Source organism: Sprattus sprattus (assembly GCF_963457725.1).
Source record: "Sprattus sprattus genome assembly, chromosome: 7".
NCBI classification, from domain to species: domain Eukaryota; kingdom Metazoa; phylum Chordata; class Actinopteri; order Clupeiformes; family Clupeidae; genus Sprattus; species Sprattus sprattus.
In genome coordinates this window covers 30,960,314-30,979,391 of record NC_137926.1, presented here as the reverse complement: position 1 = coordinate 30,979,391, position 19,078 = coordinate 30,960,314, and the positions used below count along the sequence as shown (strand labels likewise).

Genomic DNA, 19,078 nt, shown 5'->3' with positions numbered 1-19,078 from the left:
TGTGTGTGTGTCTGTGTGTGTCTGTGTGTGTGTGTGTGTGTCTGTGTGCGTGTGTGCGTGGAGAGTCTGGGCCAGGTGGTGGAAGGATCTTTTGTCATCTAACACTATGAAGTGTTCTGGGGCTCTGAATGGATGCTTAATGGATCTAGACGTTTCTGAGATGCATGATTTAAGCCTTTCTGACCACCCTTTCATCTGTACAGTTAATGCTCAAAGCGCTTCTTGTTCTTCAGTTAAGGTGTATTTCATGTTGCATTGGCCAATGACTTGTCATGACCCACAAGTTAACCCTGCATTGTACATAGGTTGTGTGTGCGTGTGTGCGTGTGTGTGTGTGTGTGTGTGTGTGTGTGTGTGTGTGTGTTTGCACCCATCTTGCTTTTGAGCAATAATTGTGATACTGTGGCATTGGCTGCAGGTGTGTGTGTTGTTGTGTATGATCACTTGCAAAAATGGTCTGCCTGTATGTTTCTTTTTTTTAATCATTTTAAAAGTTTTAGGATGTCTGGTGTTATTGTGCTACCTGTACAGAAAGAATAACTCAGCTGCGCTGGAGATCTATCGCACAAGTGACTTTGATGTCAATATGAAAAGCACTCTTTGGGAGAGCTACAACCTCAGTGTTTCCCCCTCACCTCTGTTGGCTGGAGCAGGTTAGTCAGGTTTCACCACGGGGTGCACACTCAAACTGACACAGACCCCACCCCCCCCCCCCCCCCCCCCCACCCCTGTCCCCAAGGCCTGCTGAAGAGGGAATGCTCCTCAGCTTATCTGCATCAGTATCTTGGAAGTTCTTTTTTTTTCGGGTTAGGGGGAGCATATTTACCTCTGGGTTAGGCACAGAAGGAAGGTTAGAGGTGAAGCCCTCTGCAGAATAACATGACCTTTTGTGTCAGGGGCCATGGTCACATTCTACTTCAGCGCAGTATTCACATCCGTCTGGTGAAGAGTCACAACACAGTAGGACTGAGGATGTTCTTTTATGTGTTTAGTAGAATGTAACTCGACCTAGCTCTCACTCTCTCTCAACTTGCTGATTTGTTTGTATTTCTTCATGCATGTGAGATACTGACTCACACACACCCAATTGTACAAGGCCTGCTGATATGTAGGTGTGGCAGTCAGTGCCAGTCCTACTGAATGTGTGTTAGTGCCATGGAGTTCCTCTTGATCTGTCTGCTTGTTTTTTCTCTCTCCCTCCCTGGAGAAAAGGAACGTAACAGGTGGCGCCATCACATCCGCTTTTATGGAGGGATTTCACTTCTGTCACTCCACTAACAAATGCCATTGTAACTTTGTCTGTAACATGTTTTGATTATGATGTATAATATGTTTTTTATATATATATATATATATATATAAAAAAGAAGAAGAAAAGGGAGGAAAAACTACTGAGGACATATGTAAAGAAAAACTAAAAAATTCATTGTCTTAGCCGTCCTCATATATCATTTGGTAATGACACTACGCATTGTTGTGGTCTTAACTTGGTGGTTTCTCATGGCTGTGTTTGTGTGTGGCATGCTGATCAGGGGCTTAGCCCTAGAGGTTATGCCAAGTACTTGGTTCAGTGACAAACCCAGGGAAGTTAACTTGGAGTAAGTGGTAAAGCTCCTAATAGAAAAGCCCTATGGTTTGATTCTTCTAGAAAAACAAAGCCAGAGGGCTCTTCTTTTAGGAGGCTTACCACTTACTCTGAGTGAACTTCCGCAGCTATGTTATTAAAGCACATACTTGGAATATCCCCCAGGCCTCTACGTGCTCACCACTGGACGCTGTTGTGTGATCATGTCTCTGTGCCTTAAGCTTGTGTTCTCACTCACTGCCCCCCATCACCATGTCTGGTGTCCATATGGAAGACCACGGCGGACTAACAGGATGGACTGGATGACCTGATGCGCGGAATGGTTTTACTTTTTGTTATAAGAGTGAAAAAGTGATGTAATTTATCTCCTGAGGGATCTTTTTTTTTGTATTAAATAATAAAACTAGGTGTTTCTATTTTGAACATAAATCCTGGCCTTTTTGAAATTATCTGCATGTTTTTTTGATGTGTCTTGATGTGAGAGAGCATCTCTCTTGCGCCAGCAGGTTTATTTGGTCCAGGTACTGTAAGACACGTTCCATTGTTCTTTGCTATACTGTTAACCATCTTGAATGTTGGAATGCCTCTGTTACATAATAACATTTCGATTGGCATAAAGACCGGTAATAAACCATCACGGACACAACATTCAGCCAGCCAGTGTAATCAGCTACACAACGGATAATCAGTTCACAGAGTACTTTCATGGAAAACTTTAATTACAAAAAACTAGTCATTTACATCAACTGAGTCACTGGAAAAGATTAATACCTACATTATGTGCTTGACTTCTCTGCTTGTAATTGCCCTATTTCCACTGCATGAGTGTGTGAGTAGGTAGAAGGTGACTGGGTGAAGTTGATAGGGGAGATATCCCATCTGATTCGCAGGATGTCGCCTGTAGCACACATCCGCCAAAGCAGCGACTGTTCCCTTGTCCACAGCCTTTTGAACTGAGCCGTGAGGGAGCCTGTGTGGGGAGGTGGACGGGTTTGGGATTGGACTGGGATTGGCTTGGATGGGAGGCTCAGGAGCGTTCTAGTCTAGTCTGGCAGGGGAGGCTTCAGGTGAGGTGAGCCTCAGCAAAAAGGTCTCTGGACGGGGAGTTCTTAAAGGCCCAGCCTGCTGAGGACCTGGGTTGGTCTGCTGGGGGCACTTCACAGGATCGGTGCACAGAAGCTTAGATTTGCGAGGACTCCAGCCAGACAGACGAGTTCTTGACATGGAAATGTCCCGAGTCTTGCTTCAAAAGCGTTGTTACAGCACTCTCGATCTCAGTCATCCATGTTTTCTACAACACAAAAGAAACTGTTTACACAAGGAAGAACATAGAGACAGCAACCGTCAACAGGACTTAGTAACAGATCTTTCATGTTACTCTCTCGTACAGGTGAACACAATGTGCATTCTTTCTTAGGGGAAGCTCAACAGAAGCACTTGCGTGACTGCTCTCTCTAACTAACTCATCCACACTTTGCACAATAACGTGGACAAAAGCACATTTCTATAACAGACACTGAGAAACACTGAGCCCACAGGGCTTTAAGGGGATTTACTGAAAAACGAGCTCCTCCTATTACAGTGTCATAGGAATAGCCTACTTGGTGCATGAAATCACACAAGCACTCAAATAGCTAATTAACCAGATACAAAGTAGACTACTGAATTCTGCACACCTGCTTGTAAAAAAGTTAATTGACCATTAGTTGAGGAGACAAATGGCAAGATAAGGCGTGGGAATTGGAAGATAATGCAATCTAAGTACTGCCCTTTGTGCTGAGTCAGGTGAAGAAACGCCCAGGATCTCTGCACTATTACTTAAAGATGGCCATAAACCAGTGAGACAGATGGTGCCACTCTGGACCACTGTTTAGGACTGTAATTGGGGTGGGTTCTCAGATCACTCTGACCTATCTGCACTATTGCTTAGGAGTGTAATCGGGGCGGTTCCTCATCTATCTCACGCCTGTCCAAAGGTGAATGCCAATCAAAACAACCTCCCAACCAGCAGCTTGAGGATGGCTGCCAGTTTTGAGATCTGCTGATTTAACGTCACATCATAGAGCAGCTGAAGATGCACCGGGATTTCCATCCCGTCAGCCTTTGGTCATGACAATAAACTGGGTGACCCGTTAGAGGCAGAGGTACAGGGCCTCTCACCTTGACAGCTTCTGAATAAGCCTGCAGGATGAAGACGCCGATGCACTGCTGGTAGCGGTTCTGGTGCATGATGATGAAGGAATGGGGCAGACCTGAAGCTGTGGAGGGCCGCATGGAACAACACACAGCCAGAGCGAGGAGGAGGAAGAGGTGTTACTAAACAACTTGGAATCATCAGGTTTCACACGTTTGGTCAGCATGAGAAAGAATACAAATACAAATACAAATGGTGGACTTATTTATTTTCAGCAGACAGTCAAGGCGTGTGGTGATTGTGGTGTTGGCCTGACCTGTGGCATTGAGCTGGTCCACATTCTTGAGCTGCAGGCGGTCCAGGGACACGGGCTGGTCCAGGACGGTGAAGCTGCAGCCATCCTGCAGCAGCTGCTCCAGCTCCTGACCCGGGCCTGGACGCAGCTGAATCTGGTCAGCACCACCAGACCTCTGGGAGACACGGACACAACGGAGGACACGTGAGAGAGAGACAGACACGTATGCACATAGGACTCACACGCTTATGCAGGCTATAAACGCAAGAAACACCGAAGCCACACATACATACAAAGGCAAGAAATGCACATAAAAATAAACACTCAAACATGAGACATCATACCCACCAACCCAAATACAAACCCATGCAAGAAGCCCATAAACAACAACAAACCACTCACATAGACCCCCCTGAGAGACATGGTCATGTATAGTTTGGACACATTAGTTATTTAAATGTGTTCAGGTTTAGTCCTGAGACAGGCATTTTAAACTAAATATTACGTTAAAAACACATTCAGTCCATCGCAGGACACCAAATCTGCTCTGAAGTATACACATGTTGTGCCTCATCACACAATGATCCAGTGATCGTAATAAGATCACCATGATTGGATGTTAATCCTGTGTTTAAACAGAACTTAATCCCACACAGTCATGATGAGGTGTGGAAGCCCTTTGATTGTGATATGACAGTTATCAGCATAGCAATTAAAGCAATGAAAAGGCGAGGCAAGGGATTGTTGCACAATTATTTAGAATACCAGTCATGAAGCTCCTGAGCCACAAATGAGCCATAAATGAGCCTTACCTTTTTATTCCGTTTCAGCTTGGTGATTAGCAAAAACTCGTCAAAGAGGAAAAGAAAGATTTCATGGAGTTTCGCATTTTCTATGACGACAAAGTACATTTTATTAGTCTATGTGAAAAAGAAAACAAAAACACATTGAGGCACAACAAGTCCTCTCACTGTTTTACATGACAATGCATTTAAAGGTGACCCAGATAGTAGTCTAGACAGTATACTAGATAGACAGTACTAGAGATGGATAGTAACTAATATATAGTACTAGAGATGGATAGTAGCTAATAGATACTAGCTAGATAGATATTACTAGAGATGGATAGTAGTGTATAGATACTAGATAGCTAGTACTAGAGATGGATATTAGCTAATCGATACAAGATAGATAGTACTAGAGATGGATAGTAAATGATATATACTAGATAGATAGTATGATGAAATGTTGGGTTTAATGGTACTAGAGATGGATATAAGCTAATAGATACTAGATAGATAGTACTAGAGATGGATATTAGCTTATAGATACTAGATAGATAGACAGTACTAGAGATGGATAATTACTAATAGATACTTAATAGATAGTACTAGAGATGGATAGTAACTAATAGATACTAGATAGATAGTACTAGAGATGGATAGTAACTAATATATACTAGATAGATAGTACTAGAGATGGATAGTAACTAATAGATACTAGATAGATAGACAGTACTAGAGATGGATAGTAGCTAATAAATACTAGATAGATAAATAGTACTAGAGATGGATAGTAACTAATAGATACTAGATAGATAGACAGTACTAGAGATGGATAGTAGATACTAGATAGATAGTACTATTGATGGATATTAACTAATAGATACTAGATAGATAGACAGTACTAGAGACAGAGATGGGCAATAATACATCAAAATGTATTTTGATACAAATTACAAAATACCACTCAAATAAATGTATCAAAATAAAATACAAAATACTGTTGCCAGAAAATGTAACAAAATACAATACATGTATTTTGTATTTTTAAAATACAGGAAATACTTTTTCTGAATTTTCAGTTTTGTCACAATTTGGAACATTCAGGTAGTTACCACGGGCCCAGGTGCAGCCTCTTATGACAGGCCCTTGTCAGTGGTGTAAGGCAGTGGTTCCCAATCATTTGAGTCCCGTATCCTTTTTTTTCATGTTTGTAACCGCCGCCGCCACGCCCCTCCCCCCCGCACACATATTCCGCCTATTACACCTGTCAGTGTAATTTTTTCGCTGAATATAGGTATACATCAGTATTTTTGGCAATGCGACATGGCTATTTAGACTATTTAGATTGACATGAATATGTCTATGGGCACTGGCTACGGGGCTATATAATGTACACAAAGCTCTGGTGAACCCCTTAAAAAAGGAAGAACAGTCACAGAATGTCCGTGTAACTTAGCAAAGCTATTAAAAGACAACAACTTGATTGATTTTGTATATACTGTTTATATTTCTGCAGGCAGCAGCTGTGTGACTCATGTTTTCACAAAACAGGGCTCTCATTGCAATCTGTATGGCTTCCGGGAGGGCTATCCCCACAGTGCTTTCGTCATACGTAATTGCGTATAAGGAAATAATACGGCTTTGATCAAGTCACATTCTGTCAAGATGGCTAACGTTCAGTGCAACAACTCGATTCGCTCTTTGAAAGAACCTCCTTTTCGTCGGTGTACTAATGAAGATAAATTGACAATGATCAAGACAGCTATCAAAGTTTTCGACCAAAGCCCTGTTTTGTAAAAAAAATGGATTTAACATTAGAGTCAATGAGAGAGATCTGGGGCGATTTCCTTTTGGCCCCAAAAAGGGGCGGGCCATAAGAAGCACCACTTTTGGCAAATTGACTGATGCCTGATTCGACAATGTCATTCAGAGGCAGATCAGATGGTCTAGTGGTAGAATCCGAAAGAACAAAAATCTCCTTCTTCCTAAACACTGGAGAAAGTATTTTGAGTATTTTAAATACAGAATTACTCCACTCTAAAGTATTTTGCACCTAGTCTCTCTACCTGGTCTACCTAGAGAAACCCTCGGCCAACCGCACCCACTGCCACTGCATTGCCGTACACCTACTCTACCCAATACCCTATGCTAGCATTTATGTACAATATACATTATTGCCTCCACCGAAATGTTTCTCTGTCCCTACATCCCCTACCCCTGTAACAGTAACCCTATTGCCACAGTAATCTGGTCTTGTCTGTATCATGTATTTACCACCAGATGTATGTACACATATGTCCAGTGACCAAATGCTGGCTGTGTATTGCCCCTGTTGCTTCCTTTCCCCTTCTGCCACACTACCCTTCCCCTTCCCCCCTTCCCCCTGTCCCACCTTCCTGTCTCCACCCGGCCGACCTCAAGCAGATGGGTCCCCCCTTATGTGCCGTGGTTCTGCTCAAGGTTTCTTCCTGCCTAACAGGGAGTTTTTTCTTGCCCCTGTTGCCGTTGTGCATGCACTAAGGGGGTTCAGGCTCTGGGCTCTGTTAAGCGCCGAGAGGCAATTGTATTGTTATGGCGCTATACAAATAAAATTGAATTGAATTGAATTGAATTTTGTTACAAATTACATTCAATTTTTTATCGGCCCTATCAAATACAAATGACAAAATACTCAAAAGTAAATTAACTAGTATTTCAAATACAAGTAATTGTAATACTGCCCATCTCTGACTAGAGATGTAGTAGTAGCTAATAGATCCTAGATAGCTGTTTCTGGTCCAGATTAGACTCTGATCTAGTGCCACGGTGAGCGGCTGCTTGGGCATGCTGCCCTCTCTCTTGATAAGTACTGGTAATAGCACCACTGGGGAGCATCTCACCAATGAGGACCAGCCTCCCCTCGTGCAGCATGCTGCGGTGAGTGATGAGGTTCTCCAGAGTCACGGCCTTCAGCAGGTGCTTCAGGTTCTGCAGGTGGACATGAATGGAGGTTAGGAAAGCACGACATGTTTGGTCTTGTTCTGTCGTAGTTTCCTGTCGTGAAACTGGAAGTGCAAGGTGCTAACCACAACAAAGTCATGGGTTTTATTCCTAAGGACCACACATACTGATGAAATGAAAATCATCTCTGTACTAGAAGTCTAGGTAAAAACACCTGCAAAAGCCAACCAACCCTTGAACCCCTAGGTGAACTCTGAAGACTATGGTGAGGTAAACACTAACGTCACTGGGATGATCTCACAGGAGCGTAAAGTCCAAAAGAAGATATCTTTAGTCTATTATCATTTTGAGAAGGACCATCTGCTAAATACATGTGCCAATTACACTCTCACTACAGTCATGCTAAGACTTGTTGAAATGTCCTAAATCACATAATGAATTGGCCTAAATGACACATTTGGCTGTGCTGACCGCTCCCAGCTCACCTCGGGTACATAAGCTCGCTTGTCCCTCTCCCACACCGGCAGCCAGACCAGTGCCTCCTTCAGCTGCTTGACTTTCTGGTAGTTGTCCAGCCATTTCACCTTCCCCTCCAGGTCATCTACACAGAGAGGAGACACAGGGTCTGGGTCCAGTGCTTCATCTTCACAGTAACAAAAGCCCACACAAAGCCTACTCTGACATAAATAAACCCTGCCGGGGTCACAGAGAGGACACTCCAGGTTCCTGCCCCGCAACACAGCAGTTCATGGACATTACAGTGACATTTTTTTCTTCTCGTGCTGACGACAATCACTTCTATTTTTACCCTCCCAGTATGATGAGATTAGTTGCACGCCCCGTGGCTTTTGTGATCTCATGGCACAGATCCGCATGGTGGGAGGGAGGAGAGAGGGAAAAAGAGAGAAGGTGGAAGTCGACCTTTACACAATCAATTGAGACACTCTAATTACCTTCAGTCACTGTAGCAGGACCGACATGGACACACAAAGGAACACACCCACCAGTGGTTATGGGAGAACAATCAAAGGACACACACACATATTCAACAGTTCATGGGAACAGTTTTCTATTTGTTATTTTTAATTATAATACGTTCAGTCCTTCTGAATTCATCTCCCATGGGTTGGGCGTGTTGCCTGGTAACAGTGACAACAGGTGTGCGTGTTAGCTGTGATGAGGCCTGGCTGGACTCCAGGTAGAGGCTCTTGTGACATGTTGCCAAAATAAACCAAATGGGGTACCCATTTAAATTACTCAACTGGACTGGATTGAGTGTAAGGGCATAGGTCTAAACCTAAACCTGAATCTAGCTTGGGAGAATGTGCTTGTGTAATCAACTGTTTTCTAGAAACTAGGCCTAAAACTAACTGAATTAAAGACTATTAATTATCAAATGTGCACAGTTAATGTGCTTATTATAAGTATTTCACTGTCAAGTCTGATTATGCAATCCAGGTTCCTTGTCCTCAGAAATGGACAGTAGCCAATTAGTTTGACTGCCAAATCAAGTTCTTCTGGATTGTCTTTTGCCGGCTTTGCACAACTCTCTTCATAATTGTTTTCCCACACCGCAGATACACACACACACACACACACACACACACACACACACACACACACACACACACACACACATTCAAACAAGTTTTGGCTTGCTACAAATTATAGCATTGTGGAAAGAGTACAAGATATCAAACAATCTATTCTGTGTAAATGGTTGCCCAGATGTAACTATTAGGCACCTATCAGACTACAGTAAAATAATGGGGTGCTGTAATGGGCAAGGAGTGAGGTCCAATGAGACAAAGGGCTGGGGACTCACATATGGCTCTGTCCACCTGCTCCACCACCTCCTGCAGGGCGCTCTCCTCCTCTGGGCTCTGGCTCCTCTTGCCCACGTTCTTCAGGAGCAGCGGGTACCTCGTGAACCTCTGCAGGGGAACCACCAGCAGGTCCCTCAGCTGCAGCCGACGGCACTGCTGGTTCCGCTCACACCACTATGAGACGGAAAGGGTTTTACACTTCATTCACCATTACATTACTGCAGAGAGATGGGGGGATAAGACAAGACCATTTATAAAAGACCAGGAGAACACACTGACAAACATGACACATACTCATGACTCATACCAAGGATGGAAGATAAGAAAAGCCCTGGGTGCAAAGGGAGCCTGCCTGCCTGTCTGACTAACTGACTCATCACAGTCTGATGGATGAGCTCCAAAACACTGAGCAACAGTCACTGCCAACAGGACCTTGCTCTAGCAGAGACGACGCAACCTGCCCCTGACCGTGTCAGGCTTGCCCTGTGCTTCTCTGCTCCGCTGGCCCTAATTTACTGCCTCCAATAACCAGCCAAACGTACCTTTACATAGGAGCCAAAGTCCTCTCTGGGCTTCAGGCTGTCCAGATAAAGGATGGCAGCCGAGTAGTTCAAGCAGTACTTCTGTAGACAGTGGCAAATGCTCTCCCTGAAAGTCTGCAAACGACAGCACACAAACCCAAGTTCAGAAAGGGGGCTGATAGATGGCACAAAATGGCATAAAGGCACAAAATTGGGGTGTCGCGAGGGTGGGGTGGGGGGTGTCGGGGTGCTCGGTGAGTGGACTTGCCTTTTTGAGTAGTGCCAGCAGGGCCTGTGTGTTGTCAGAGTCTGAGTCCTGCCAAGACTCCTTTATCACACGCAACAGGCTGGTCAGGAAGTCAAAGCTCACCTGGGACGACAAACACCATGACATTTGCTTTTGTTTGTTTGGTAAACATTTTTTATCCAAGGCAAACGCCTCTGTATTTTCCCCACAAACTCTCTTCCCTGACAAAAAATATCAAATAGGTGCCGTGTCGTTTCTCAGCTAACTGAATGATGAATTCATAAATCATCCCACTGGGAACAAAAATATTTTGAATATTTTTATATAAAAATATGTTTAAGTTTAATTGTATATAAACATTGTTCTCGCATAAAACTCACAAATCAGTAATTTCATTCACTTTTACATTATATACAGCACAGATGCTTTGTTTACATAGCCCTCATATGTGTTATCAGTAACATATTAGATCTGATGGATTTTTGTATCTGATCATGACTGGTGTCGTACCAGGCACAGCTCGTTGAGATTGGCAAAGAGCCTCCAGGCGTCGATATCTTGCAGGCAATCTCTCATCTGCAGATCACTCAGGGTGGTCAGGAATACCTGCATGCAACACAAGCAACACAGGGAAGGAAAACAAGTTCATTTCAGTTCACAACAGGTTCAAGTCAGCGTTACAGCATGTTCCCTTCAGTTCACAGGAGCCGATGTGAATCATTGAAATACATCAGAAGATATTCACAGAAGCAAAGAGGACACAAGAACAGAATAGACACTTGTTGTTACTGTACCTCCTTCAGAACCATGAGCTGGTCCAGGAAGTAGACACACTCACTGGTGAAGAGCTCCCAGATAGCTTCCTGTTTCCTGTAGGCCTTGGGGTCCTCTTGGGCATGGAGCGGGGGCGAGGGCTCCCTCAGAAACTCCTCCAGAGAGCAATCCTGGGGGGGACAAACATGGGTTAGGGTGCTGTGTCCTGATGAAGCATCCTTCTTACTGAGGTGCAGACATGCTGCAGATGGTTTCATTCTTTCAAACAAGCACTAGAGAGGACGGCCATGTTGCGATGACTGAAACTATGTTGAAACCTTGTTTCCTTCACATTCATAACAGGGCACAGGACATGAAGCATTGATGAATGTTCAGCATACTTCACATGACATTCTAAGTGATGTTCTAAATGTGCCTGGACAGAAAACATGTGCCACACACACACACACACACACACACACACACACACACATACACTCTCTCTCTCTCTCTCACACACACACACACACACACACAAACACAAACTCTCTCTCTCTCACACACACACACACACACACACACACACACACACACATTGTGGCATTTCATCTTTGTGGCACCATTGTGGTTTCCTTCCTATTTACAACCAAGCTTACTGTTGAAGTCTTTAACCTTTTCAGGTTCACTAAACTTCTCCACACATGAAGCCATCAATCAACCTTGCTGTCAGTCCTGCTCTTGCAAAATGCTTTAGTGCCTTTTATTTAGAGACCACAGAGCTACTAAGCTCATTATATCAAGGCGCTCAGTCACGATCCCATGATCAAGATTTGATTAGAAAAGTTCAGACAATTCTACTTTCAAACACTTTCAAGATTTGGCCCGGGAATTTTGGCATTCCAAGGGAGAGACGGAGGTGGGAAAGGGCTGGGTCGGGGTGGGGTAGGGTAGGCCACTGGTGGGCATCACTGACCTTTAACCTCTGGAAGTCTGAGTCCCTCCAGTCCTGAATATGAGAAGCGGAGAGACACTTCTCAACGTCTGTGGCGGTCCGCACCTTTCCCTTGGTCTGTGGAGGAGGACGAATGATCACAGGTGTTTATAGTAACCTGACCCCCTGGGTTTATAGTAACCTAACCCCCTATCTCTTTCCATGGGACTGGGAATGTGGGGTTGAGGCAGCAGAGTGTTTGACCAAATAGAAACACACCTGGCGTGAGTGCACCTCTGGTATTTGTTGGTTGGGGTGTTCATTGTTTTTCAAGAGAGCGGTGACAAGGGTGAGGCAAAGGGAGGGAGGGAGGGAGTGAGTGAGGGAGGGCATGCAAATCTGCTTTGCAAAGCGGGTCAGGGGACAATAAGAGTGTGTGCTTTGGCTAAGCTGGCCAGGCCAGCGGGGGTACACGGCATCAGCGGACCCACTGCACTGCACTGCACTGCACTAGCGAGCACCGGGAGGGCCGGAGCCAGAGCCAGAGCCAGGGCCAGAGCCAGGGCCAGGGCCAGAGATCCACTTACCGTGCTGCGCCTGGAGAACGGCCACTTTGATTTCTTAGTGTCTGGATGGAAACAAAGAGAACAGGAAACAGATACATGTAAATAAACCTTCAGATCCACCAGTGTCCAGTTTGGAAAATGAGATTGGCCAACAATCTAAGGAGACCCATTTGTGCTGTGTAAGTGTAAAAACCAAATACAGCAGTGCTCCTTCCATGTCTTGGAATTGTGTTTATCTCCAAGAACAAATAGGGTCAGACACTGATAGCATGGTAACTGGAGAGAGGGACTCTTGTTGGGTTCTGGAAGGCCCCCTGTGACACGAGAGCTGGACAGCCTGAGGGCAGTTTGCGCGACACGACATAACAACACACCTTGTCTCCCTGAAAAACCCACCTGAGAACGTGGAGCGGTTTAGAATGTCCGCAGCGCCATTGGACACAAAGAGGTCCCCCGGAGACACGTCCAGCCCTGGTAGGCTCACCACCACCGAGCTCCGCCGGCGCTCCTGGAGCCTGGGAACAGCAAGCGGGCGTGGCAGGAAGAGAGCACAGGTGAGAGCACAGAACATTCCGGACCTTCAGGCCTTTAAAGCACACAGGGCGAGCAGGGAGCGCACCTAGCAACTGGTGCAGTCAACCCTACTCACAACTGCCTGTCTCTCTACCATAAAGCTTTCATGGCTCTTATATTGCAGCAAGGCAAACCCCAGTACAGGCTAGCCTTTTACCTGAATGGTGCTGGAAGTTGTCAAAATAATCATTTGGTGAAATTAATCCACCTAGGTTATGGGTTTACTCTAGGCGAATGTAGCTCATGCTGTTTGTGCCCACATTATAGAAGTGTAGGCGCCAGAAACATGGTGCAGTCGAATATCAATACAATACAATACAATACAATACACAGAGCAGTAGAACAATCACATAGCCCGTCTGTCAACATTACAACAAGACCTTCAATTCATTGTTTTACAATGGCCTGATAAAATGTCTTCATTTTTTGTGGTTCTTGTTCAAACTACATTTTATCTATTTCATTCCAGAGGAGATCAATACAAAGATTTTACAAAGAGACAAGCTCAAACATTTCTCCATACAGTGTTAAGCAACTCCTGTAGTTTTTGTGCTGCAAAGCTGGGAATTTGCCCTCCAGTTATAATTCTTCCAAGCTTGCATACTAACCTGATTAGAGCAAAAATGAACGGAACACAACCAGTCCAACACTTTAATTTTAAGATACAGCTTAGCAGGATAGAAAGGAAATCCTCTTTGACATTTGCACATTGCTCAGATGCCTGCCTTGTGCTAGGAGAAGCAGAGGAACTCGCTACTGGTGATGAGGTTTACAGTAAATTGATCCTCTGATGCCACTGTGTTTGTGTGTCACGATGGCCTACTTTCTTGTAAAGTCACAGTGTTCATTGGAGGATTAGGGCCAGGGGTTAATGGAGCGTGTGCTTTACGAGAGGCGAAACAGAAAGCGCTCTGAACAGGACTTTTCCATCCTCCTTCAGTGGAAGAGAACAATGAGATGAACAGGGCTCGGAGAGCTTGAGCCAAACCCTTCTGCCTAGGGCTTTATGAGTTCTGTACTCTGCCGTCACTGAAGTCAAATGTTATATTTCACCTGTCCTTCCATGTTCCTGACGCCAAGGCAGTAACACATGCAAATGGAGAGAACTATGCAAATTTAGAGGCTTTTATTGTGAAGGGCACGATTGATGTGCCCTGGTCATATCTGATGCACTGAAAAGAGTTCAGCATGTTCAGCTAATGGACACATTGGGCAAAAAAATCAACTGACCTGAAGTGTAGGCTGAGCAACAAATATCTCATCAGTTCTTATAGAGAACTTTTGTAATTTACAACAGCCTCACGTGCTGTGCTTCTGTTCAGTGCTGCACCACTGGCCAAATCCAGGGTATCCTGCAAAGCCAAAGAGGAAAACGGCCAGACAAAAGGCTGCGAAAAAAGTACTGACCGGCCAGGCAGGTTTTCTCATGCTTCATTATCAATGCTGGGTCTCCTCTCCAGCTCCCCAACAAACAGGCTTCATGATGGTGGCTTTGTGCGCCTGAGAAGACGTTTAAATAAACAACTAATGGGAACTGACATAACCCGGCTGCATGCTGGTTTGTCTGCATTTCTTGCATGTTAATAAGTTCTGGACAGCGTGCTCACTGCGACACAGAACGTGCGGTGTAAACAGTGAGGGAACTGGTTGTCCCTTTTATTGCATACAAAGTTTCACTCTCCATGAACTATGATCAGTCCCGGGCTATGTAAAATTTGCAGAATGTAAAAGAGGAAGTTGAATGGCAAAGCAGAACTTTAGACAGAAGCTTCTTTTAAGGCAAACAATTCAAAAACTAACAATGACACACTCACGCACACCTTTGAGTTAGCACTTTTGCTTTAGTTTACTAGTTTTATAAAACTCCTTACTGTTGCTTTATTTACCCTTATGGAAACCATGGAAAGACCCATGTGTCTCTATGGACCCTATCACAGACCTGTGGACCTTATCACAGCACATCCCCAGTGAACTGTTTCCCCTCTTCGTGTTTCTGACAGTTCCCTGCTTCACAGAAGTCCTTGTGTGCGGCCCCCTTTCACGTGTCAGGACCAGAGACACAGAGGGACCTTCTGGGCCTCACACACAGAGATCACCCCCGAGAGGAGCCCCCAAAGTTAACAAGTAGAAAAGTTAATCAGGCCATTCAAATCGATGGACAAGCAGGCCTCCGGAAAATGGCACGATGGGTCCCTGGTGAAAACGGGTCATCGCTAATTGCGTTTAATTACACTGTACATCCCATCCCATGGTGAAATCACATTCCTTTGAGTGCCGGCTAGAATGGCCCCTCTGTACAGGTCGGCTCTGACAGAGAGCGCCAGGGAAGAACAGAGCTTTGTCTCGCACCTCCAAGAAATAATGATGCCCCTGTAACACAACTGTCTCCACCAATCCCCAGCAGCCCATGTCCACCAAGGGGCGAACAGTGTCCTGAACGTAATTACGGCCACAATAGCTGCCTAATTACCCCGCCAGGGAGGGGGGAGCACAATTCTCTCCCTCTCTCTCTCTCTGTCAAGAAGCCTGGCCAGGCTGCAGGGGAGAGTGGCACTAATGAGAGTTTGTCTAGTCCACACATAACCATGGGACTCTAAAAACTCCCTCTGCCCTGCGCTTGTGCGCTAACAAAGCACCAGCACAATGAACAATGGGGGCGGCCTCTTGCCCGGGCCCTGCTTTGCCCTCCCTCTGCCTGCCTGCCTGCCTGGGCCGTGGACATAGTCCAGCTCAGGTTGGACACTAGCACAGATAGACTGTTTCCACACAAACAAATTCCTGGTTTAATGAAACGGCTCGGCAAATTAAGAATTGTTGTTTGACACAGGCTGCAATGGTTTTGGCCTGAACAGTCAGTGTTTGTGTGGCATATTGAATTGTGCTGTTGAATACTGTGTTCACCAGTCTAGATAAAGGAGGGGGTTGAGAAGAAATAAAGGAGACATTTCACACAGTACTTTCCTAAATCTATTCAGCAGCTATGCTTTAAGCTGGCACCAGATGAGACAAATAGATTTCATGCAATCCCACTGAATATTACTTTAGGTTTGAATGAAGTTTGATGAAATGTTCCACTCACCTTCTATAAGCTGGTTCTTTCACCTGAAATAAAAAGCAAAAATGACATTAGGAGATGTTAATCCAAGAGACCCAGCTCTGATTGTAGAACTTCAACAAGGACACACTTGGGGCCTCCCCTTAGCAATGAAACATTTAAGTCCCCAAAATAAGATCAATTTCAGCCACATTCATGTTTCAATTGGAAAATTTTAACAGCCAGTAATTGTGTGTTTAAAATCCTCCGGAGCCCCTCGCATCAGTGGGGATGGAAGAGGGGGGATATCGGAGGGACCTATTGAGGATGTGCTTCGTTGAACGCATGGAGCCATTGAGTGGCTTCCCTTTTATCCTTTTGATGAGCCACTGACCCTGGCATTATGTGCAGCCTGACGGCTGCAGGGAGAGAGGCCCAGTTGCCGGAGTCTCCCGGCAGCCCTCAGCAGGGTGGGCTCGGCCTAAGCTGTCAGTGTATGTAACTGCTGATTCATTTGCTGTCAAAAGCGCTCATTGTGAACCGTCTCTGCAGGACGCCGAAAAGGAGCCACAATTGGAAAGGAATGCGGTGGCATCTGTTTGGGGATTCAATTCAAGAATATTGGCTATTAAATTGCAGCTGGAAACAGCTACATATTTTTTGTAGAGGGAGGATAATTTGTATGATTGATCTGCTAAGTTAACTATGATGATTTTGGTGCTCATGTCACTCTAAAAAGAAAAATAGATCAGCAACAGGAAGTGTACAACGTCAGTATAGGAAGTAGCACTAAAACAGCCAAAACACCTGAAGCGTCCCACTGTAAGGATGGATGGTATGATCAACTTGAATTCATTTATATACCTGTTCACCCTCACTGGTGCTTTCAAAGCTTCTGCTGCTGACAAGCTCTCCTTCACATGGAGCCTCCTGCCTTTTGCAAATGACACCATTGTCCAGAGTCTTTGATCTAATTGATCTTGCTTTCCCACGGATCGCTGAGGACTCCGGGTGACAGACCCGCTGAACCTGGCCCTCCGTCGGGAGCGACACGCTGGCTGCGAGGGGAGACTTCAGTCGGGACAAGGGAGATAGAGGATTCCTTGGTGACGTCTCACACGGGCCAGACTCCTCATATGGGCTGTTAATGTCCATTTGTCTGGTGCTCCGCATCCTTCTTAGCGTGGGGGATGTGGAGATCCTGGCGGGAGCCTGTCTGTCAAACTGAATGACCGGGGTGGGCATGTTGTCGAACTCCTTCAAGGAGACGTGTCGCAGTCTGGAGTGAGTTCGGTCCAGGTCTATGCGCATGATGAAAGGGTGGCTGGTCTGCGTTTGCTTATCCTCAAAAGTCTCCAGCTCTGTCTGCGTCTCTGAATTCGTCCATTTAGCTGACTCATCCTCACGCCATTCTATGTAACTCCAGTCTAACGTTTTCTCTACGTCCTTGCCGTTTTCTTTGACTGTGTCCGCGTCTATCAGCTGAGACATCTTGTGCTAGATATCATTGTATCAGAGGTAACGAAGCAGATGTGTTACAACACGTCAAATCGAGTTGAAAGGAACTCTCGTTTATCCGAGCGTGTTATGGTTGCATTCTTGCGGAACATGATCACGACACAACCCTGAAAAGAGAAGAGTTTGTAAGTCACAAACAACTCTAGGTAGATCAGTGGGCTGTTGGTAACGCAAACAACTTTCAGTTTTTGTTCTGATGAAATTGACTAGATTTATAAACCTGTTAGATTATCCAAGCCACTACGGCAGCATGTTAAACATAATATCAAACAAATTCGCGGGTGCACCGCGCTGTGCTTTGCGAGTCACCATTGTTCCCCAGGACCCCCTTCTTGCCCATGCTGAAGCCACATAATGCAATCGGATGACAAAGTTAAGGCTAAAATAGTTCTTTATAACCAGTGATGCATTAACTGTGGAGGATAGTTGGGTGATAATAGTGTAACATGTTATCAGTTCAATGTCACACCGTGACAGCTTAGCGCGAGAAACAAAGGACAGGACATATTCAGGCGGCTGCACCCTGCAACAATGCGCTCATTACGTTTGCCCACACTTAGTGAACTCGAAACATAGAAAAGAATTCTTAACAACTTTTTCTTTAAACACCTGCAGGCCTTCATTCAATGTAAACATGTTGCTTCACCATACAATTTCTCACGCGCAGATGGCGAAGGTTGATAACTTCGCATACTGTGAATAAGATTGATATCCTATAATGAGAAATGATAATAGGCATTTTCAAAATAGCATTCGAAATGAAGTACTCACAGTATATGGATTCCCTTCCGAGATCTGTTCTCCGCACGGGATAAGTGCAACAAGTATGAAAGCTGCGCTCACGGTGTGTTGTGGCTTGCTTGGGTAGCCTGACTACTTTGGGGACAAAGTTGGAGGCAAGTTTTGGCAGCGGTGGCTTCCCGGGGCATTGCGTTGAGCCCTCACCAAACACCGTTCAAAGAGATTTGTGAGATTCTGTGCCTGAAAATCATGTTGCGTGCCTGCAGCTGACACACTTAAATAGCCGAAATAAATAAAATAGTTTATAAAAATAACGTGATCTGAAGGAAACTACGTTAGGTTGAAAGGATGAGCACAGTAGTGATCACGTCAAGCCCCATGTCAAGTCTGTTGACGACAGCGACTGAAAATAAGGGAGGGTGGGGCGTAACCGTGTGTGTGTGCGCTGAATAGGTGCTGAGGTGCAAGGTGTGTGCATAACACTCTGACCACATCTCTTCCTTTGTGTGTGTGTGTGAGAGAGAGAAGGGAGATATCAGATTCCACCTTCACAAGGATGTCTGTTTAAGATGGAAAAAGTGATTGTAATAAGGTTCAAACATCAACCGCTGGTTTAAAAACCAGTAGTT

At 45.0% G+C, this 19,078-nt stretch overlaps 1 protein-coding gene across 1 annotated transcript; it reads right to left on the bottom strand.

The window, feature by feature from the left end:
• Positions 1–2,765: 2,765 nt before the first annotated feature.
• plekhg7 (pleckstrin homology domain containing, family G (with RhoGef domain) member 7) lies at positions 2,766–17,681 on the bottom strand (the record flags this gene model as incomplete). The annotated part of the gene is given in 16 exon segments (XM_080841795.1): positions 2,766–2,876; positions 3,746–3,843; positions 4,036–4,189; positions 4,827–4,906; positions 7,679–7,766; positions 8,225–8,340; positions 9,565–9,739; positions 10,108–10,221; positions 10,355–10,456; positions 10,844–10,939; positions 11,128–11,277; positions 12,060–12,155; positions 12,605–12,645; positions 12,980–13,100; positions 13,102–13,169; positions 17,063–17,681. Coding segments are annotated over 16 exon segments (2,229 nt in total).
• Between the last annotated feature and the right edge of the window lie 1,397 nt (positions 17,682–19,078).